The 20,102-nt window shown below is 55.3% G+C and overlaps 1 protein-coding gene across 3 annotated transcripts in view; it reads left to right on the top strand.

The window, feature by feature from the left end:
• The first annotated feature begins 222 nt into the window (after positions 1–222).
• EPHB2 (EPH receptor B2) overlaps positions 223–20,102 on the top strand; it is a 130,908-nt gene continuing 111,028 nt past the window's right edge. For 2 of the 3 annotated variants that reach the window (XM_059830000.1, XM_059829999.1), the window contains exon 1: positions 223–307. In XM_059830000.1, the coding sequence (XP_059685983.1) occupies positions 223–307 (85 nt within the window). The remainder of the gene's footprint in view (positions 308–20,102) is intronic. The other variant, XM_059830001.1, reaches the window with a different exon arrangement.

Here is a 20,102-nt window from a genome sequence, read left to right as displayed (position 1 = left end):
CGCCGGCAGCGCGGCGCCCCGGGGCGGGGCGGGCGGCGCGGGGCGCTCCCCCGCGCGGCGGCGGCGGTGGCTCGGCCCGGCCGCGGCGGCGGGGCCGGCGGTGCGCTCCGTGCCCGCGGCCGTGCCCGCGCCGGCGGCGGCCCCAGCGAGGGGGCTCGGCTCTGCGCTCCGCCGCCGCCGCTCCCCCGCCGCCTCCATGGAGCGCCGGCCGCGCCGCCTCTGATGCCCGGCCCGGCGCGCACCATGGGGCCGCTGTGGCTCTGCTGCCTGCCCCTCGCCCTCCTGCCCCTGCTCGCCGCCGTGGAAGGTAAGGGGGGGCCGCGGGGGCGGGGGCCCCTCTGGGGCAGGGCGAGCCCCCCTCGGGCTTTCTGCCCCTTCTTGCTCGGGGGGGGGCGCCTCGTCGCCCTCCCCCCTCCCGCCGCACCCCCTCCGCCGCACCGGAGGGGAGGCGAAGTTTTGGGGAAGTGCTGCCCCAGCTGGAGGTGCTGCCGCCGGAGCGCGGTGCGGAGCTGGGGGCCCCTCGTGCGAGGGCCCCCCCCGCCCCGTCCCCAGTCCCTCCCGGTGCCCGCGTCGCCCTTCTCTCCGCCATCCCTTCGCCAAGGTGGGCATCCCTCGCCGGCACCCGGCACCCCCGCAGCAGGTCCGCGGGTGCTGGCTGGGTACCGCGGAGCCTCTCTCCCGGGGATGCCCGGGCTCTGCCACGCCGTGCCGGCTGCCGGTGCCCGGGAGAGGCTCTGGGGCGCACCCAGCAAGGCCTTGCCGGCATCCTGGAGCTCATGGCCGGCTCCCCGTTGGCGGCGCGGCTTTCCCGGCGTCCCCGGGAGGAGCTGGGCTCCCCGCCGAGTTCCCCCGGTGCTCAGACAAAGCAGAGCCAGGCGGCAGGTGGGGAGCTCCTGCGGGGTGGGTGCGCGGGGAAGGCGCCGGGCGGGAGCCCGGCGGTGGGTCTAGGCACGGGGGGACTCGTCTCCCCGCTCCCGAGCCCACCTCAGCCGTGCCTGCCTGCCCCCAGCCCGCCCGCTGCACGGGCGCCCCGGGAAGCACCGGAGAGCCGGGCTGGGCCGGGGTGCGAGCAAGGTGTCAGGCCAAAAACCGGCTCGTCCTGGCGCAGCGTGGTCCACGGGTTCCCGCCCGTCACGGGAGGGCCGTGTCCGAGCCCGCGAGGGGCCGGGTGGCTCTGCTGTCCCCCAGCTTCGCCGGGCTGGCGGGCAGGCTGGGCGGCCGCCGCTGGCCTTGGGCGTGGAGGCGCCGGGCAGTGGGAGCTGCATGGACGGTGCTTGTCTGGAACATGGATGAGGCACCATTTATTAAGTTGGAGTTTTGGGAGATGACTCATGGGTTGGCCAGCTATACATCGTGATATTTACAATATGGGAGCTTGGCATAAATAGGACTATTTACGTTGCAGTGGAGAGCGCTAGCCAGCTATGCTATTCAAATGAGCCCAGTATGTTTTTAATTATGGGGGGGGGTTGGGGTGATGAGCGTGTTTGTGGGAGCATATGTGTCCACGTGGGATGTCTGGCCTGATCAGCCAGCGGCGTTGACACTTACAACGGGGTTTGTTCTCGGCCAGCGGGGCCCGAGCGGGCTGGGCCGTGCAGAGCCGACGCTGCTGATGATGGCAGGGGAGGGAGCCAGGCACCTTGTGCAGGGACAGGGTGACACCTCCACCCCGCCCTGCCCTTCCTGCACACCAAGAGGAGCTGCCGGGTGGTGCCAGGGGGTCGGTGTCCGGCTCCCGGGGCTCTTGCACACTTGCTTGAAGACGTGGGTGACCTTCCCACCATCGTGGCAGGAGCACTGGGGACTGGATGCATGAGCGCCTGGGCTCATCCCAAGGCTTGGGGAATATACATCTGGGGACATGGGGGCGGCCAGCGCTGGCGGGGGGTTTCACCCACCCGAGATGATCGCTGTAAGGTGTGCTCCTCCGTGGATGCGGACACTCCCGGGGAGATGGTCAATGGGGGCCCTGCGCTGTGCTTCCAGCGATCGTCCCTGTCTGGGGCTGACACATTGATTTGGGGTCAGTGGGGTCCCCGCCGCGCCCCCGCTGTCGCCTTCTGCCTTGTGTGTATGTGTGTCGTGGAGTTGTGGTGGTGGCTTGCAGCATGTGGCAACCAGCTGCCACGTCCCAGCCTTCCTCTCCTTGCAAAGGCTTCTGGAGAGCTGGCGAGGCGAAAGCGTGCAGGGCGCAGCTCCCCCGGTGCACCTCTGCTCCTTCCTCCCCTTTGGGAGCTGCCTCTTCCCGGGGCTCCCTGGGATGTTTGGACGCGGCATCCGTCTGGATGCTCTGGGCCACATCAGTGGGGGAAAACTGACCCAACAGCGGCCGCGGGCCAAGGAGATGGGGGCTGGACCCCACCGCATCCCCCTGGCCGCAGGGCACCTCTGCATTGGCGATGCCCTCCGTGCTGCTGTCGCCAGCTCCAGGGCCAAAATGGGGGAAAAAAAGGCGCGTTCAGGGGAAAAACGCGTTCTGGTTATTTGCCTGGGGATCCTGCCTCTTGAGTCCTGTTTCCAGCTCTGCTACAGAGCTTTTCTGTAATGCTGGTAATTTCACTTGTCTCCTCTGTGCCTCAGTTTTCCTAATTACAAGGCGTAAAATAATACAAGCGTCTTTCCCAAGGGAGCCGCGAGGTTTTGTTAATGAACATGACAAAGTGCTTTGGGATCCGTGGTTGAAAGCGCAGCCTTAGTCAGTGCGTGTGTGTGTGTGGTGTTTATTTATCTACATGCTTTATATTTCTCTGTACGCTATATATTCAGTTGCATTTAACAAACCTTAATTAGAAACAAAGCCGATAGGGAAGGAAATATAAACAGGAGTGTGCATGAAAATTGGAAGTTGATTACTCACTGGCCAGCAGAATGTGTGTCTCGGGCTCGGGAGGAAAGGCTGTTTGGTTAAAACCGGCTCTGTTAAAAGGAAATGTGAAAAGAACGTAAAACATAAATCAATATGGAAAACAGGGAGGTGGATGACAACGTACATAAAGCAGAGGTTAAGAATTGCGTACAGTTGTTAAGGCAGTTGCAAGGTAACGTATCTGCAGCTGAGAAAGTTCAGGCTTATAAAAGGAAAGTTTTTTTGTGTTTTTTTTAAAAAAACAAAACCAGAAAGTCAAGAACAAAGGAGTCCTGGAAGGGTCTGGATCCCACACCGGTTGGTAACAGTGCCGCTATCACTAACGGCTCCTCTTTGTATTCCTGCTGGCGTATGCCGCACGCGTATCTGGAGTACTGATACTTCCGAGGTATTTTTGGGGGGAGCTGGGAAGGGCACTTAGGTATTTTAAAATCAACAGCCTAGCTAACTCGCGTGCGAGGGGGGAAAAAAAACCCGAAGGCGCTCTTCACCCCGGTGGAGTTAACTTTTCATAAACCTTGCGGTGCTGGCAAGTTTCCCAAAGGCTGGAAGAAAGCCAGCCGTGTGCCAAAAAATGTGAAAGAAGAAACTAGATGGCCCTAATACCTGTGAGGGTGCAGGCAGCCCGGGAGCCGGTGTTGCAGAGGCGGCGGCGGGCTCTGATGGGCGAGGGAGAGTTGCCTGGCCTGAGTTTTGCTGGGAAGCAGCATGACAGGCGGGCGAGGGAGCTTGATACTGAGCATCCTTCTGTGGTGGGCGGTTGCGGTCCTGAGCCCGGCCTTGGGCTTGGAGAGGGGTGCTGGAGTGGGAGGGTCGTATCCTCTCCCATGGTGGGCATCCCTGGGGCACGCCATGGCTGAAGTGCTGGATGCGGACACCCGTGCCCATCCTCCGAGCAAGCTTGAGGCAGGGCCTTTGTGTTCCTACGTAGTTAATAATGATTAAAATGTACACAATATACATTATGCAGATATTATATTGCACACATGTACATAATATATAGTGTATTGTATTTTATGTACGCTGTAGCATATTTTAGTGTTAAAATCTCTTGTACACATGGTCAGTCACGACCCGCTGCTGAGCACCTCCGCAGCCTCCTCCAGGCCCAGGGGTGGTGGGGGGGGGTGCCAGCGAACACAGGGCTTGGTTTGCGCCTCGTTATGTCCGGCTTCGTGGTCTCAGTGGAGGAAGACTTTAGCCATATCTTCGGGGTTACAGGTCACAGCAGGGCAGTTGCTTTGGCCTCAGTGCTCCAGGGAGCTGGCGTGTGCCCAGGGTGCGCGAGGACCGTGGGAGCTGCGGGAGCATCCCGGCGAGCCCAGCACGCTCTGGAGGGATGCGGTGGAGTGGCAGGTCCAGGGAAACCCATGGGAAAAACACGGGAGCTGTCAAGGAGCCGATCCATCCCGCGTGTTTGAACTCCTGAGCTGCGAATGCTGTCCTGAGTCCAGGCTGGAAACAAATTTTTGACAAATGGGACTGAGGCACGGAGCAGAGACCGTGGTTTTGGGTCGGTCCTCTGCTGCCTGTCTCCCCGCCGCTGCCTCCCCTCCCCGACCCTGTTTCCTGGGTTAATTTTTGACAAGGTGCATTCCTTGCACCCACCTGCCCTTTGTGTTACTGGGGCAGCGACAGGGAAAGCTCCTTTTGGAGACCAAATAAATTGGTGCCTGATTTAAACGTCTGTCTAGCTGCTGTTGCCACTCGGCTCCTCCGCTTTTCCCGGGCGGGAGCAGCAGTTACTCCCGATCCCTGCTGTATTTCCAGCTTCTCTGGGTGATAAAAGCTGAGGAGCAGAGGCTGGAGGGAGATGCCAAGGGGACAGGGCTGTAGGGGACAGCTGGCGCAGCCACCGATGTCCCCCAGCTCCTCGGGACACCCTGTGCAGAGGGATCCGGGAGTGAGAAGGGGACATGGCTGTGCCTTGGGGATGCTGCTGAGGGGCTTTGGGGCTGTTCCCCAAGGATGGGAGCAGCAGTCCCCTTTGCAGATGGGCTAAGGATCTGCCTGCACTAGTTGGGGCCGTTTGTGTACACATACCTGAGCTGGCTGTAAAGAGGGGTGGGCACCAGCGGGGCTGCGAAACCTGCCTGAGGAGCTGGGTAAACACTGGATGCTGAGGTACGTCCCGAGGCCCGAGTGCTTTTGTGCGAGCGCAGCTGGAGCTGTGACAAACGGGAGCCTGAGCCCACCGCTCCTGCCCCAACACGCGCCCGCTCCTGACAGACCGACCCTGCTGAGATGGGTGTTTGCGCGTGGGTCTTTCCAGAGCGGGTGTGGGGTTCCCATCCTGCAAAAAGGCCTTTTTTACCGAGAAAGACCCCCGTCGGCTCCCATCCTGGTTTGCAATCCCTCCCAAACCTGGCTTGCGGTTTGCAGAGACACCGCAGCGAAGCGCGGCTGCCCGTTGGATCGCGTCGGGATGGGGGTAGTGGGGAGATCCTCAGAGGCAAAAGTTCAGCCGTTAGATAAGGGGGTAATGACGGGGCCTCCCACGATAAGGCACTGACGTGCAGCGCGGGAGGGAGAGGCAGCGCTCTGGTGGGGGGTTGGGAGGGGGTTCTGCCCTGGCTGGTACCCAGGGATGCAGGGAGCACGGAGTGGGGGGGGTATCGCTGGGGATGCTGGAGGCGGGCAGGGACCCCTCGGGGGCCGGGAGGCGGCAGCTAGGAGGGTGCGAGGAAGGAGAGGTGCCCGGGGGGTGTGCAGGGATACATTGACACTGGCTTTATACCAATATTGGGTGTTTCAGGAACACGCTGGATGGGTGGCAATTTGTGCCAGGGTGCAGGCATTGGGGACGGTGTGTGGGGCGTGCTGGCCCCCCCAAGCAAAGCAGGATGGAGGCAAAGGAGCGAGAATCATGTCGTGCCGTCCGCCCCTCTCTGTATTTCCGTGCTCGGGTTGAAGGGAGCAACAGTAGGTCTCTGCTACCCCTCTGACCCGACTTGCGGCACCGTTTGCCAAATGTTAAGGGAGATGAAACGGGCCATGAGGGCAGAAAACACAACTATAGTTGTGCATGGTCCATGCCTCCATACATGTCACATAGGGGCGTTATTCAGAAATTGTCGTTTTAGTGACTGCAAATAATCGCGGCTATTCGGAGAGCCCACGAGAGGAGGATCTCTTGATTTAGACCCAAGCATCATGCACAGTGCGGTGCAAGGTGTGGGACTGGCTGCATGGGAGAAGGTTCAGTCTCTCGGCAGGCACGAGAAGGGGCTGGTGAGCTCCAAAAGTTGGTGAAACTTTATCAGTTGGTCTCATAAATGATGTTCTTTCCACCTTACCTCTCTTAGAGGCAGACCACCGCATCTGTAAAATGATCAGCACTTAAAAATACTGCACAGTATCATTTTGTAAGTCAGGCAAAATGAAGGAGCTAGCCGAAGGGAGCAGCTAAAATAGTGAAATACTTGCACGTGATGTGGGAAATGATATTAAAGCTGAGCATAAATGCACACAGCCATTTAACGTATGAGTTTTAAAAAAGAAAACAAATCTTGATTAAATGGCAAATTGAAGGAGGTCACTGGAGGTAAAAAGATGTTCTTCAGAAAGTGGAAGTGGTGTCTAAAAGGGGAAAACAGAAAAAAATCAGAAACTGTGGCGTGGTGAACGCAAAACCATATATGGCAGGCTGAGAGGAGTTTGAAAAATAACTTGTGAGAAGAAATGAATTTTCCCCCCCTGGTCCCTCCCCAACAAATGAGAATCGGGAGGTTAAAACTGACCAGGACGGAGCGCTTTGGGAGATGAGGAACGACTTCAGCGTCCCCCCAAATGGCCGTGACCAAGGGTACTTCTGCCAAGGAGCTTTCCTTCTCAGGGCAGGGCTGAGAGACTGCCCTGAAGTGGTGGCAGAAGAGCTTGTATTTCAGAATAAATCGGTAAAACGAATATTGGGGCCAGAGCAAACGGCAAGAGCATCCTTTAAGAAGAGCTCCCTGGGTGATCCAGGAGACTCCAGACCAGTAATTTTAGAGGAAGGGCTCTCTTACGGATTAAAATCTGCTTAAAGAGGGGGAAACAAAGAGTCAGTTTTCCCACTGGACGGGGGTCAGTGTGAGGCTTGCGCTGCGCGACGTATTTATAAACACGCTAGAAAGGGGTGGGAACTCAAAGGCGAGAAAGTTTGCAGATTATACGAAATTATTCAGGATGATAAAAACAACAGTTGTCTTTAAAATATTGTAAAAGGATCTCATGACACTGGATAACCAGGCTATAAAGTGGCAGATTAAATGTAGTCAGTGATGAATGAAAAGAGATTCACATGGAAAAAATTACCCTAAACCCATGCATGCACAGTGGCAGTCTTTAAATTACTTATTAGCATTTTAAGAAAGAGATCTTAAAGTCATTGTGGATGGCTCTTTGAAAGCATCAACTCAGAACTGGGAAAGGCTGGGAAAGGAGGGCGAAGATGCTTGTACAGGAGAGGTACAGGGACGGGGGGGCTTCAGAAAAGATGCAGCTTGGGGGGGCACAGAGGTGCGTCGAACTGTGGGACGTGTGAAGAAAAGGGTGATGAAGGGGTGGTCATTCATTATTTTATATTTTCTCACTTGCTCTTTAGTTCTCAAGCAGCAGGTTTAAAACCAGGAGCGATGGAGAGTGGAGGCAGGAGTGCGCGGGGCAGGGAGAAGCCCACCCCTGCCTGTCCTGGGTACTGGGGTCCTCAGGAAGCCCCTGATGCTGGCCTGCAGAATGCAGGGTGCTTTCTGCATCTCCTCCCTGAGCATCCCCCCCAGCACGCTGCTGGAGGTGGGTGGGAAACCAGGAATCCCTTTGGCTCAGCCTCCCGTGGAGGACGCACTGTTTGAGGTCTGTCCCGAGGGGGAAGGTGTCTTCTCCAGGCTCCGACGCTGGATGCCCATGCTCGGTGGGGGTCCTGCTGCCCCCCCAGCTCCCAACTTGGCTTTCAAGACTGTCTGCACCTTCCGAGGCAAAGCGCCGGGGGGGTCCATGTCGCTCCGGGTGTTCGCCGCCGTGGCCGTGATGGTGGACCCTCCGGGTGCGGCAATGCCTTCCAGCCTTGTGCAGGCTCTTGATTTTGGCAGGGTAGCCGGGCATGGGTGAGGTTCCCTGAAAATGCCCGTTGGTCCTCACCTTTGCCCCGCTCGGCATTTCGGAGGGCGAGAGCATCTGGCTGGAGCTGGGGGAGGACAGGAGCTACCCTCAGCCCAGGGTTCACCTTGTGGGGGGCGAAGGCTGGGTTTAGGGGAGGTGCTCAGCCCCTTGCCCGCCGGCTGAGCGGGTCGGGGGGGGGGTTGGCGAGGGTGGCCGAGCATGTGAACATCCCTGCAGCGGAGGGGACGCCTTGAGCTGCGCGGGCTTGTGCTCAAAAGGCCAGACAAAGGGAACAATGGGCTCCGCGGCCGGGCTCCTGGGCAGCCTGCGGCTGGCTGCTGAGCCCTCGGCATGGGAGAGGAGGGGGACGCGGTTGGGCTGGCTGCGAAGGGCTTGGTTCCCCTCTGCTCCTACCCAGGCTTTGGGGGTCGTGGAGGCACCTGGTCCGCAGCAGACCAAAGGGCAAACCATATCCCAAGGCGAGGGTTATCCCACGCCAAGCAGCTCGCTGCCGGTGCCCAGCTGGGCTGGGCTTATTTGGGGTCCATCTGCCTCGTGGCAGGCTGAAACAAGTCCTGCTCTGTGGGAAGTGTCATCCCAGCTCCCCAAACACATCCCTGAAGTGTGGGGGGCCCTGCCAGAGTGTAGTGAGCTCTGGTTTGCACATCCTCACCATGGCTTGCAGGGACCCTTGTTGGGGGGCTGGTGCAGCACTGCTCTGCTGCTGTGAGGCAGGGGAGGGGGAGAGCCAGGGAGGGCGAGGAGTGTCAAACAGGGGCTGGACCCTCTGGACCCCCTGTCCAGACCCTCTGTGAGCTTGGACAACTTCAGCAGAGGGATGCGGGAGAGAGAAGGCATCTCCATCCTCCACAGCCCTGGTGCACAGGGGTCGTGGGAGGCTGTGGATGAGAAGCACCATGGTGTGGCACCATGGTGTAGCAATGCAGGTTCTTCCTATCCCAGAGTCTCTCAGGGCAAGGGAGGACCGATTGGAACACCCTCTCTTGGAGCAGGGGACAGGGAGTCCTCTTCAGTCTCCAGAGGAGCTCCTGCTTTTCTGAGCCTCCCGGGAGGCCACTCATTCATGCGGGGTGGCCAGTGAACCCAAGTACTTTGGCTTGGGTTGCTCGCTGAGACTAGAGGGTTGGGCATGATGTGTCTGAGCACAAACTGGGCAGGAACAGGCTGTTCGGATGCCTCCAGGTGTGTGGTTGCTTTCATTCAAGAGACTGGTGTGTGTGTCCTACCAGGACCCCTATCTGCCTGTTCTCTGTTCTCTCCAGGCACGGGCCGGTGGCCACGGCTGGTAGTCCTGGGGGGATTTGGCAGCATCCTTCCCTGCTGCTGGCTCCTGCAGCTCGTTCTGCCTGGATATGGACAAGATGCTGCCTCTGTGAGTTTGGCTTCAAGCCTTTCTCTCATGACATGCATCTCTTTCTTGCAAGCTCAGCTTTTTGTATGACCAGAGCTGTGTGGTGGGCTGTGTTGGATAGAGGTGATGGGACTCACCTGGCGATGATGCTTTTACCCTGTATCTACCACCTATTCTGAGGATGTGTTCGAAGCTGTTTGTGATCTTGAATAAGATCTAGAAGTGCTCTGGACTGACAAATACACATGCAGCTGGTTTGCATTTTGGTGCACAGGGCGATGGGTACGGTAGAAAGTCATTAGCTGCCGAAGATCAGGATTGAAAGATCAGGATCATGACAGATCAGGATTGGACCAGCTAAATGAGTTGGGTGCAGCATAGGAGAGGTGGAAAAAGCCCCAGGCCATCGGGGAGAGGTTCCTGTGGTGGCGAGCGGCTGCGAGCTGGCCAGGCAGCCGCCCCAGACAGTGCACGCCACATGCTTGGGTGTGAGATGGGCTGGAGCACGTGAGGGGTCACGTCTCGCCGTGCAGAGGTTACGGTCGCGTTTCATGATTTGCTTTGCTTGTAATCCTGTTTCCAGGATCCACAACTGCAACTCGGAAACCTTTACGGTGAGCCTCACTTAATAAATCTTTGCCTTGTTTTACTTTTAAGCCTGTCTGGTATCAGGGGACAAAGCGAGCAGGAGAAATGCATGAACTGGGGGCAGCGTGGATGAAATAAACCAAGGTGTACAAGCTGGCTGGAGCGCTTTGCCTGCAGGGAGGGGGCCTGGCCAGGCTGCAGAGAGATAATTGTGGCATGCCAGCTTTGGGGAAAGCATTTCCTGCAGATCTCTCCTGCAGGATCCCTGCCACCTCCAAGGTTGCCTGCGGAGAGCCCTTGCAGGTGGCTGAGTGCTGGTTTTGTGTGCTCGTCCCCAGCCTTTGTATGCACGCCCCGGCGTGCAAGCTGCCTGCGTGCACGCCGAGAGAGCACCTGCGTGTTAAATCCGAGCAGGCACGTGGCTTCCTCGCTGCTCTGGCGTAGAAACGGGCACAGCTCCGGGAGGGGAAACAAGCGGCTGATGGGTTTTTTATTTTCCCCTGGGGAGCAGAGAGTGGCCGGTGTGTGGATGTGGGGAATGGCTGGTGGCAGGGTATTAACTGCCCGGTGCTGGAGCGTGCTGGGCAGTGGAATGGAGATGTCTGCCCTTCCGAGCTTGCTCCTGCCTGGTGTGGGGTGCGGTGCTGTGGCGGCGAGGGGGTGGATCGAGGCAGGCAGAGCAGAGCAGCCCCACCAGGGACGGGTTCCAGCCAGGTTGGGCAAATTCATTCCCCTGGTGGAGCCTGGAGCCGCCCTAACCATGCTGAAACTGGGACAAAGCCCCGCTCCTTTCACCTGCCTTGCAGAGGGATGGGTAGTCCCTGTGTAACAAGGACCCTCCTGGGCTTCTCCCGTCCTCAGCGCGTGTTAGCACCGCTCTGGAGGCTTGGAAAGGATAAACACAGAAGTGTGCATGATGCCGTGTGGAAATCCCTTGACAGCAGACACATAGCAGAGCAGTGGGGTGCTGGCGTGGGCTGGAGGAGCAGGCTGCGCCAGCTGCTCTGGAGGGGAAGGGGTGCCGACTGCCTCCGGGACTTGTCCCCATTTGTCTGCTCTACCTTCAGGGAACCTCGGAGAGAGTCCTCGGACAGATGCAGAGCAGTCGGGAGCAGGGCAGGCACGGGAAAGGTGCTAATTAGGATGTTGGCAGCATTAGTAGGGGTTGGTGTCTGGCTAGTGGGAAGTGTTGAACAGGCAGCGCAGGGTCTGCTCTGTGTCATGCTCGGTGTAAATCTCCAGGCAGCAGGCAGCTAGCGAGTCTGCAGGTGGGATGAGGCCAGCTCAGCTGTGCGATGGAGCCGTTCTGGGGTAGGTGGGTGCTGCTTTGAGTCCACCCGTGGCAGTTGGGTGACGGTTGATGATCTGGCTCTGTCACGGGGGGGCCAGATCTGCTCTGAGCATCACCTGGTGATGGGGAGATGCCTGCTTCAGGTGGCTGCGCTGCTCCTGCACAGAACCAGTGCCTGATACACCTGTTTTTTTCCTCCTTTTGGCTCATCACCTTTCTTTTTGCAAGGCTGTAGGCTAGATGGAGAGCAGAGAAGTTGCTAATGATGCTTTTCTTTTTTTTTTGGTCTGATGTCAAACTCTTGTGCCTTCAAATTGAATAGCTGCCACGAGATTTTGCTGTGACTGACACCTGTTCGGGCTGGAGAGCGACAGCTTTTGATAAACACAGATCCTCTGGAAACACTGAATTTACTGGCAGCTGCTCCCATTTGTTGTCTAGTCTCTGTTCCTGGGTTTGGCTAAACCTTGCACCGCTCCGGGAGGTTGCTGATGCTCCTCCTTGGGTCGAGCAGCGGCTGGGGTGGTCTCCTGGGCTCCTCTGGTTTATGGCGAGCCACGGGACAGGCAGGAGGTGCAGACGTGCAAATAAGGCTTTGCTGGGCAGTGCATCCAGGCTGGTCCCTCTGGGCCAAGCACTGGGGCTGAGCAAGTGGCTGTCCCCATCCTGGTGTGACACAGCTCGTGGGTGTGCACATGGGGGACAAGTGGGCACATGCCAAAAGCTGAGCGAGCCGGCTCTTCCCTGGCTTTTGCTTTCATCCCTTGGCATTGCAGAAGCCCGTCCTTGCTTATGTGTGGGGCTGAGGGTGAAGTACAACTTCTCTGGGCTGGTCTTGCGGTGCTGCTTTGCTGCTCTCTGTTTCCATGTGTCTCTGTGTAAGAAAAGGTGGGGCTGCATGGCGGGGCTTGAATTTTGGACTGGAAAGTAAAGGGATGTGTAGGGGACACTGCCAGGGGCTGCGGTAGGTTTGGGAGTGGCATGTTTGGGGACCAACAGGAGGGACTGGTGGAGCCCGTGTGTCCCCGTGGCGTGCTGGATGGAGAGGTGGGGGCTACCCACGTGGCCTCGTGCCGGGGGAAGCGAAGAGGTCATCCTCAAGGAGAAGTCTTGCCCTTTAATTTGGGTGGCCTAAATATGACCTGAGCTCCTGCTTGTGGGTGCTGAGCCCTTGGAAAGCTGACCCGGCATTTTACCATGCATTTGGGAGGTCCTCGGTGTGTGGGCTACAGAGGGAAAAGGGAAAAAAATGGGATTTGCGAAGTCAGCCCTGGGTGTGTCGTCCACCAGCCTCGAATTGCTCAGTGGCCAGAGGGGTGGAGAAGGGCTTGGCCCCTGCTGTGGGTCTACCGGGGGTGCCGGCAGCTCACCGAGCCACGGCGGCATGCTCGCCCTGTTGTGTTTCCATCAAGGTGCCCATTGCCCTGCACATAGTGCATTGGGGTCCGTGCTAGAAGGAGAAACCCCATGGGTGCACAGGCTCAGGTGATAGCATCTGAAAGCACGGCGGGGTCTCCTTCCCTTCAGCGGCAGAAATGTGCTGTATGCTTGTGCAGGGCTAAAATAAAACTGCTGGCAAAGTGCCATCCCACATAAAGAACCCAGCTGTGCACTGAGGGACACGTCCCTCTTCTGTCTTCTGCGGCAGAGGATGCTCAACGCAGGGTTTCTGAGGTGGTGGTATCTTTTATTTGATGCAGAAGAAGGGTTTGAAATTGATGGTAGGCTCTTGTGCTCGATGTGCTCCAGAGCTTTAACTCTGAGAGGCCACCTCGCATGGCTGTGGGCTAACGGGAGTGTTGGGACCCCACCTGGAATGGGTGTGTGGTGGCCCCATCGTGCCAGGGATTATCATGAGGGTGACCAGACAAATTGATGGATGAGTCAAAAAAGCCAAAAAAAAAGAGAAAAGCCTTGGTTCTGTTCCAATTCTATAACAATAAAATGAAGCAAACATCATGTTCAAATTGCCTGAAGAAATCCCACCCACCAGCCACACCGAGGGAGACCCTGTGGTCTGACGTTGAGTAGTCCTGCTCCCTGAGGATGCACATCCCATGTACAGTCCCCATCGACGCATTGTGGCAGAGGGGTTTCCTGCCCCAGCCCCCCGCCTCTTTTCCCCTTTCCAGCTAAGCTGAGGGTCTGGAGAGGGGGGCTTTGCTTCACTGCACAAGCCTGTCCTCCAGCGTGGGTTTGGTGTGACCCTGTGCCAAGCCTGGGCTTGGAGGTACCTGCTCTTTCAATCTCTCCCCCTCCAAGTCTTTATTTCCTTCTCAGACAGTCAAATTAGAGCACCCTGGGGGTGGTTTGTCCCAGGTGGGTATGGTTTCCTGGGTCAACGTCTGCCTGAGCTGACTGGAGGTGTTTGGATGTCCTCTCCACAGAGGCTGGCTCCTGGGAAGACTTTGCCCATGCTGGGGGCCACGGCCTCAGCTCCAGCCACGGAGCGTCAGCCCGGGAGGGACAGCTGGGACACACAGCTCTCATCATCTCAGTTTAGTGTGGTTGGCTCAAAATGAAGTGTTTCAAGTGCTCAGAAAATGTTGCTATGGGATTTATCCAGTGTTTTAGGAAGATGGTGGAGGGCCCTGTGCTGGTCCTGGGACTGCTTCTAGGAGAAAAGGATGTTGAAGCCCACTGCTGAGAGCACGGTTTTGCAAGAGCAGTTGCATGTCCTGCACCCAGCTTCTACAACCCAAAATGAGTCCTGGAGGGGTGGTTATCCTTTGCCTTGGTCTAGACTGCAGCAGGGGTAAATATTCACTAGAGATCAGCGCAGCGACTGCCAAGTTGCTTTTATTTTGGTCTCTTAAGATAGCGAGGCCCGTTGGAGGTGTGAGCAGGGATGGCCCGCGGCAGGGCTCGCCGGCCTTTAATGCTTGGAATAGTTTCGCTGCTTGCATTTGCAGGGCTCCGGCGGGGATGAGACTTGCTGGTCTCCATGGTTTTATGTGCCATGGGACTGTGCCAACAGTTTAATCACAGCTGAACCCTCATAGAGCAGCATAAAAAATGTTGTAGTTGGGATTAGGTTACCCATCCTTCCTATAAAAGACTCTATAAACAGTCCATCAAGCCCAAGCATTCCTCTGTTGGCTGTGAGGTCTTTTGCTCTTAATGGGTCTGGCATTTGCTTTGACTAAGTCTTTTTTGAGGGGGGGAGGCACTGCTTTAAAGGAGCCCCCAAAGGATGGTTTTTCTGCTTGCATTAGTGGGGGAACCCAACTGGGCTGGCTTGGCAGAGGCGGTGTTGGATGTCAGAGGATCTGGCTAGGGAGGCAGGGGGTAAGAGGCAGCCGTGACAAGCCCAGGAGGCACTGACAACAGCAGCTGCTCCCTCCCCATTGTGGAGGGCTTTTTCTGTATGGATTTGCTGTTTGCTGGGGCGCTGGAGAGTTTTCCCTAACCTTGGGGTGGGCAAGGACCTGGGAATCTCCCTCTCCCATCTCCCAGCATACCTCAGACCTATCTTGTCCCTGCTGCAGCTTGAGCAAGTTCCCAAAAGCTCTTGAAAATCCTAAAGCTCAGGCTGGGCACCGAGTGATCTCTTCCTAGCCATGGGTGCGCGCCCACCTTCACCTTCACTTTCACATCTGATGCCTGCCGTTGAAGAGCTCCCAGTTTAATACCATCCGTGGGACTTTATTGGGGTGCTTTAAGTTTTGTCGTTCACCTTTTGGGGAGCCACGGGGTAGGGAAAGGACGGATGCAGGTGGTGCTGAGGATGTTCCCTGTCCTGGCTGCTGCATCCTTGAGGCAGGGCTGTGCATACCATGGTTGTGTGCTGGGGCAGCTCATCTATGGGATGTCGTAGATCACACAGAATCACAGAATCAAGAAGGTTGGAAAAGACCTGTAAGATCATCAAGTCCAACCATCAACCCAACACCACCATGCCCACTAAACCATGTCCCGCAATGCCACGTCCACACGTTCCTTGAACACCTCCAGGGATGGTGACCACCATTTCTCTGGGCAGCCTGTTCCAGTGCTTCACCACTCTCTCAGTAAAGAAATTTTTCCTGATATCCAGCCTAAACCTCCTAAACCTGGTGCAACTTGAGGCCATTTCCTCTCGTTCTATCGCTAGTTACATGGGAGAAGAGACCAACACCCACCTCACCACCACCCCCTTTCAGGTAGTTGTAGAGAGCAATAAGGTCTCCCCTCAGCCTCCTCTTCTCCAGACTGAACAACCCCAGCTCCCTCAGCCGCTCCTCATCAGACTTGTGCTCCAGACCCCTCACCAGCTCCGTCGCCCTTCTCTGGACATGCTCCAGCACCTCAGTGTCCTTCTTGTAGTGAGGGGCCCAAAACTGAACACAGTATTCGAGGTGTGGCCTCACCAGTGCCGAGTACAGAGGCACGATCCCCTCCCTGCTCCTGCTGCCACACCATTTCTGATACAGGCCAGGATGCCGTTGGCCTTCTTGGCCACCTGGGCACACTGCTGGCTCATATTCAGCTGGCTGTCGATCAACACCCCCAGGTCCTTTTCTGCAGGGCAGCTTTCCAGCCAGTTGTTCCCAAGCCTGTAACATTGATGCTTCTGCCTGGGACAGCCATCTTCTCTCTCCTGGAAATCTTAAAACCATGGTTGTATTCCTGCTCTCCTAGCAATGGAGGGGAAGGAAGAGCAAAGTTGGCATTCATTTGCACACCTAGGCTTAGCCCTAATCCTCCTGGCTCCCAAGGTGGTCCGTGCTGTGACAGCAGTCCTGTTGGTGACACCTGCCTGCTTGGAAGAGGACTGAAGCCATCCCGTTGTTTCATGCACAGCAAACATCTGTCGGGTGGGAACAGCATCCGTGCTGCGGTGCCAGAGTGGGGCGCAGGGGGCTGCCCCTGATCAGTGCCACTGTGTCACTGGGACCATCTGGAGTTTTTCCTGGCTGGCACTTACATCTGCTGAGCCACACCAGCTCAAGGGGCGTTTGCTGGAGGACACCAGGCTTTCCAGTGCTTTTCCCTACAGAGTTTAAACTATTTTAAGGATTGTGCCCCCCCACATTTTCCTTTGAAGATGATTTGGTCAATTTAATCACCAGAACAAAAGTGGGGTTTGTAATGTAAGCCGTTAGCAAGACCCCCTCCCTTAGTATCCTGCAGAGGGCAATTCAGTCCACCTGCCTGGGACGGCTGTTTTAGATCATCAGGCTCGTCCTCAGAGGCCCTTTTCTCTCTGTCGTTACTATCTGTAGAAAATTAACAACTGCATTAAAGTGGAAGCATTATTTTTTCATATGGCGAACGCCAAGGGAGGTGAATCCCACATCCTTTACCTGAGGATGCTCTGTGAGTCTGCAAGAGCATTAGATACTTCAGCATCGGTTTCCTTCATCCCTCTTCATCATGCTGACTGTAAGACAAAAATGAATCAGGGGCTGGTTCCTGCAGAGCCCACTGCGGTCCAACGCTGGGAACTATTACTTGAAACCTGCCAGCTAATCAGCTCTTAATCCCTTTAGCATGTTTTTGGCGATACGGAGTTGTATGCCCAGGCAACGGCTCGGCTGTCGCTGGCATGGCTGGCTCTGCTCCCCCGTGCTGCCGTCACGCCTCCTGGTTTCGGTAGTCAGAAAGCCTCCTGCCTTGTACACGGTTACTCTCAGCAATCAAACTTGTAATCTCAGTGAAGAATGAAATCAGATTTGTTTGACAAGACCTGTTTCCTGTAGAAGTATGTTGACTGGTGCTAATTATACTCCTGTTCTTTAATTCTTTATGATTTGAATTACATCAGCATTTTCATTATTTTCCCAGAAGTGATTTCAGGCTGAGCGAGACCTTGAATGCCTACCATTTCATCACGTTATAATCCTAGTGCATCTACTAAACGTGATCTTTCTTCTGCACTGAGATGCTTCGGCATTAGCGTCTTCAAGGACTCACCAGCTTTCTTCTTCTCCCAGGCGTCCCCTCATGGGCTCTTGCTTGCTAATTCTTGAAGTCTGTTGAGTCTGTCACTGTGAAATGTGTTTGATTTTCATAGCTCTCCCTCTCCTCATCGGAGTCCCTGAAGTATTATGAGCTCTGATACTTCGCAGTCAGAAGTTGTCCACTGCCTCATGGTCTCCACTGGCTGGTGGGGCTCATGGATCTGCACTGTCTCTTCCTCAGGCTCTGTTGCAAGTGATAAAGATCTTTTTGAAGTCTCCTCCTGCCTTCCAAAGTGCTTCTGGCCTCATCTCTCCCCACCCTTAGCAAAGGGGATGGGGATGCTCTCTGGAAACACAGTGCTGGAAAGAGCTGCTTAGGTTTGCTCCACTGCCCAGTTATTCCTGCAAACATTGACCAGTACTGGAACCAGGCTGTGGAGCTTTCTTGTGGTTTTCTTCCAATTTGATGTTAATGGGTAGTCACAGAATTTGATTTTTCAACCTATTGTGGAGGTGTAATACAGGAATTTCATGTGGCCATGGTTCCTTGGGCTTGTTTATGAAAGTGTCATAACTGAAAAGCCCAGAAATGAAGATAAACAATGTCTGTGGCTTCTCCCAGCTCCACGAGGCCGTTGTCTGTGTAGAAACAAGCTGAGTTGTTCGGTCACTGTGTAGTCTTGACGCATCCGTTCTGGCTGTGGCCGAAGTCTTCATTATTTGCTAGACGCTTGCAAACGGCGTGTGTGATTTTTAAGAGAATTACAGTCAGACGGTCCCTGGGTCGTTAGTTATGTATGAGCTAAGGAATCCTGTGTTACTAACGGGAGGAAGCGGCCCTGTTCTCCAGAGGGCTGTGGAAATAACATCCTACTTTCCTAATAAAGACACAGACTGACTGACCATGGCCATCCTTCACAAACTGTTGCAAGGAACTGCAGCAAGGGAAGCTCTGATTGCATGTAAGGAATAAAAACAGCAAAACTCCCCAAATTGCCCTGAAAATGGTGCAGCGGTGCAGCAGGGCCCAGAAAGGAGACAGGATCTCCAGATGTCCGTTCCTAGGCTTTGTCAATGCTTTTTCTATGTTTCTGTGAATTTTAACATTTTTACTTAGCATTTTGTCTATACGCTTAAAAGAACACCACCATCATAACTTTGTGTCTTCAGCCATGCCAGACTTGGCTTTTCCATGGGTTTCCCTTATTAACTTGCTTCATTTCGTGCCAGTCACAATAAAACATGAGTTGCCTGCTTACTCTCCCTCTGTTCCTCATGCATTGCCTTTGTATGTCCAGTTGTCACCAGCACTTTGTTACTCTGAGGTTGGTTTTGTTTGAAGTTGTTGTCTTCCTAGATTGTAAAATTTTAGCCTCTAAAAAAAAAAACCCCTGTTTAACCTTTTCTTTAAGTCATAGAATCATAGAATGGTTTGGGTTGGAAGCGACCTCCAAAGATCATCTAGTCCAAAACGCCTCTGGTTTTCATTTGTACTTTTTGCTCCTGTTTCCTGGTTGACTCTGCTTGCAAATTTTCTGAGATTTGGGAAATTAATGCATTTGGAGCAATGAGCAAAGCCATTTCAGGCTTGGCCTGTCCTCCCTTTGGCCAACACAGGCTGTGATCATCAGTGCTGGGGCAATTACATGCTGCCAGTCCAGTGATCCAGCCCTCTTTTTTCTGTGTCATTATGAGGTCCAAAATTGTGACCTCAGGGTCTTTAATGGACTTTGTGCATTAAAATTATGTAACGAGCCTGTCCTCACCGATCACAGGGTATTATATAGCATAACAATGACAGATATTGACAGGTACAAGGTACCAGTGTTTTCAGGCAGTGCGAGAAGGAGAAAGCTGGTGGTGAGTGCTGGGTCATTGGCTCTGTGTCCATTACGTGTTGGCTTTCCATCATTTGTGTCGTTGCACCATTTCATATCCTGACCACGTTTCTGATTTCTGTTGGCACAGTGGTGGCTCAGCTGAACTGATGCAAACTGAGATGTTTTCTCCAGCATCCTCTTTGGCTTAACTGCCCTGTGATGAGTTTACAGTGTAGACTAGTCCTAGTCCTAGCTTTGGTGGATTGACATGCCAATGACGGCATGGTTGGACCCCCTCCTTTGTAGACAAGCTGGGAGCTGGCAGAGTCATGGTTTGGGGAGGTGACAGCAGAGTCTGCTGTGGCAGCTTGGTTCAGGCATGCTGGTCACCCTGCACTTACCTCTCCCTGGCTCTCACTATCCTCCTTCTCAGGAGCCCTGGCCAGATTTCCTGCTGAAATGGAGAGGGGAGTCCAAGACTACTTCAGCCTCAGGTTAGGCACAGTGTCAGGCGGGTTGAACGGCATGTTTTGGGAGTGAAGAGAGACCGCTGATGGCCAGAATTGAGACAACATGCAATGACAACAGCCTTTGTGAGCAGGAGACGTGCCCTGCTTTGCTGATGGAGAAGGACCTGCTGCCCTGGCAAAACCAGCTTTCACCTGAGAAGGTGGCCTCTGCTAGACATTTGCTGGTATCTTTGCTGGTTTTGGGCTGTGCAAGTTCAGCTGACTTGATGCATTGCTGCTGGTTAAGGAAGAAGAGTCCTTTTGGCATCCACTGAAGGGTGGGTGAGCCTCTGAATTTGCAGGATGGATGCCAAGGCGCAGACTCACTTGTACCAGTGAGCCTAGTGTTAGACCAGGGAGACCCTGCCTTAATTGTGCCTTGCTGTCTTTGTGCATCTGCTGGATTTTTGCTCCAAAACACAATAAAGAGAAAGCAAAGCTATTTTTTCCCCCCACCAAGTAAGTTATAATACTAAACAGATGGGCATGCTGGAGTAGGCAGAAGGGTTTTTGTTGTCAGTGGGATGGGGTGGCTCCTGCTTCCTTGGATGGTTGATGTGGAGGTGGGTCTGGATATGTATGAGAGTGTTTCCCAGCCCGTGTTTCCAGCCAACTTTCCTGTAGGCAAAATTAAGAGCTGTGTGTTGTAGCTCCACTTGCCAGAAGAAGGGCACATTTGAGTGGCAAATGGA

Source organism: Gavia stellata, chromosome 27, assembly GCF_030936135.1.
Source record: "Gavia stellata isolate bGavSte3 chromosome 27, bGavSte3.hap2, whole genome shotgun sequence".
NCBI classification, from domain to species: Eukaryota; Metazoa; Chordata; class Aves; order Gaviiformes; family Gaviidae; genus Gavia; species Gavia stellata.
The sequence above is the reverse complement of the archived record's forward strand: the minus strand, read 5'-3'. Positions and strand labels throughout refer to the sequence as shown.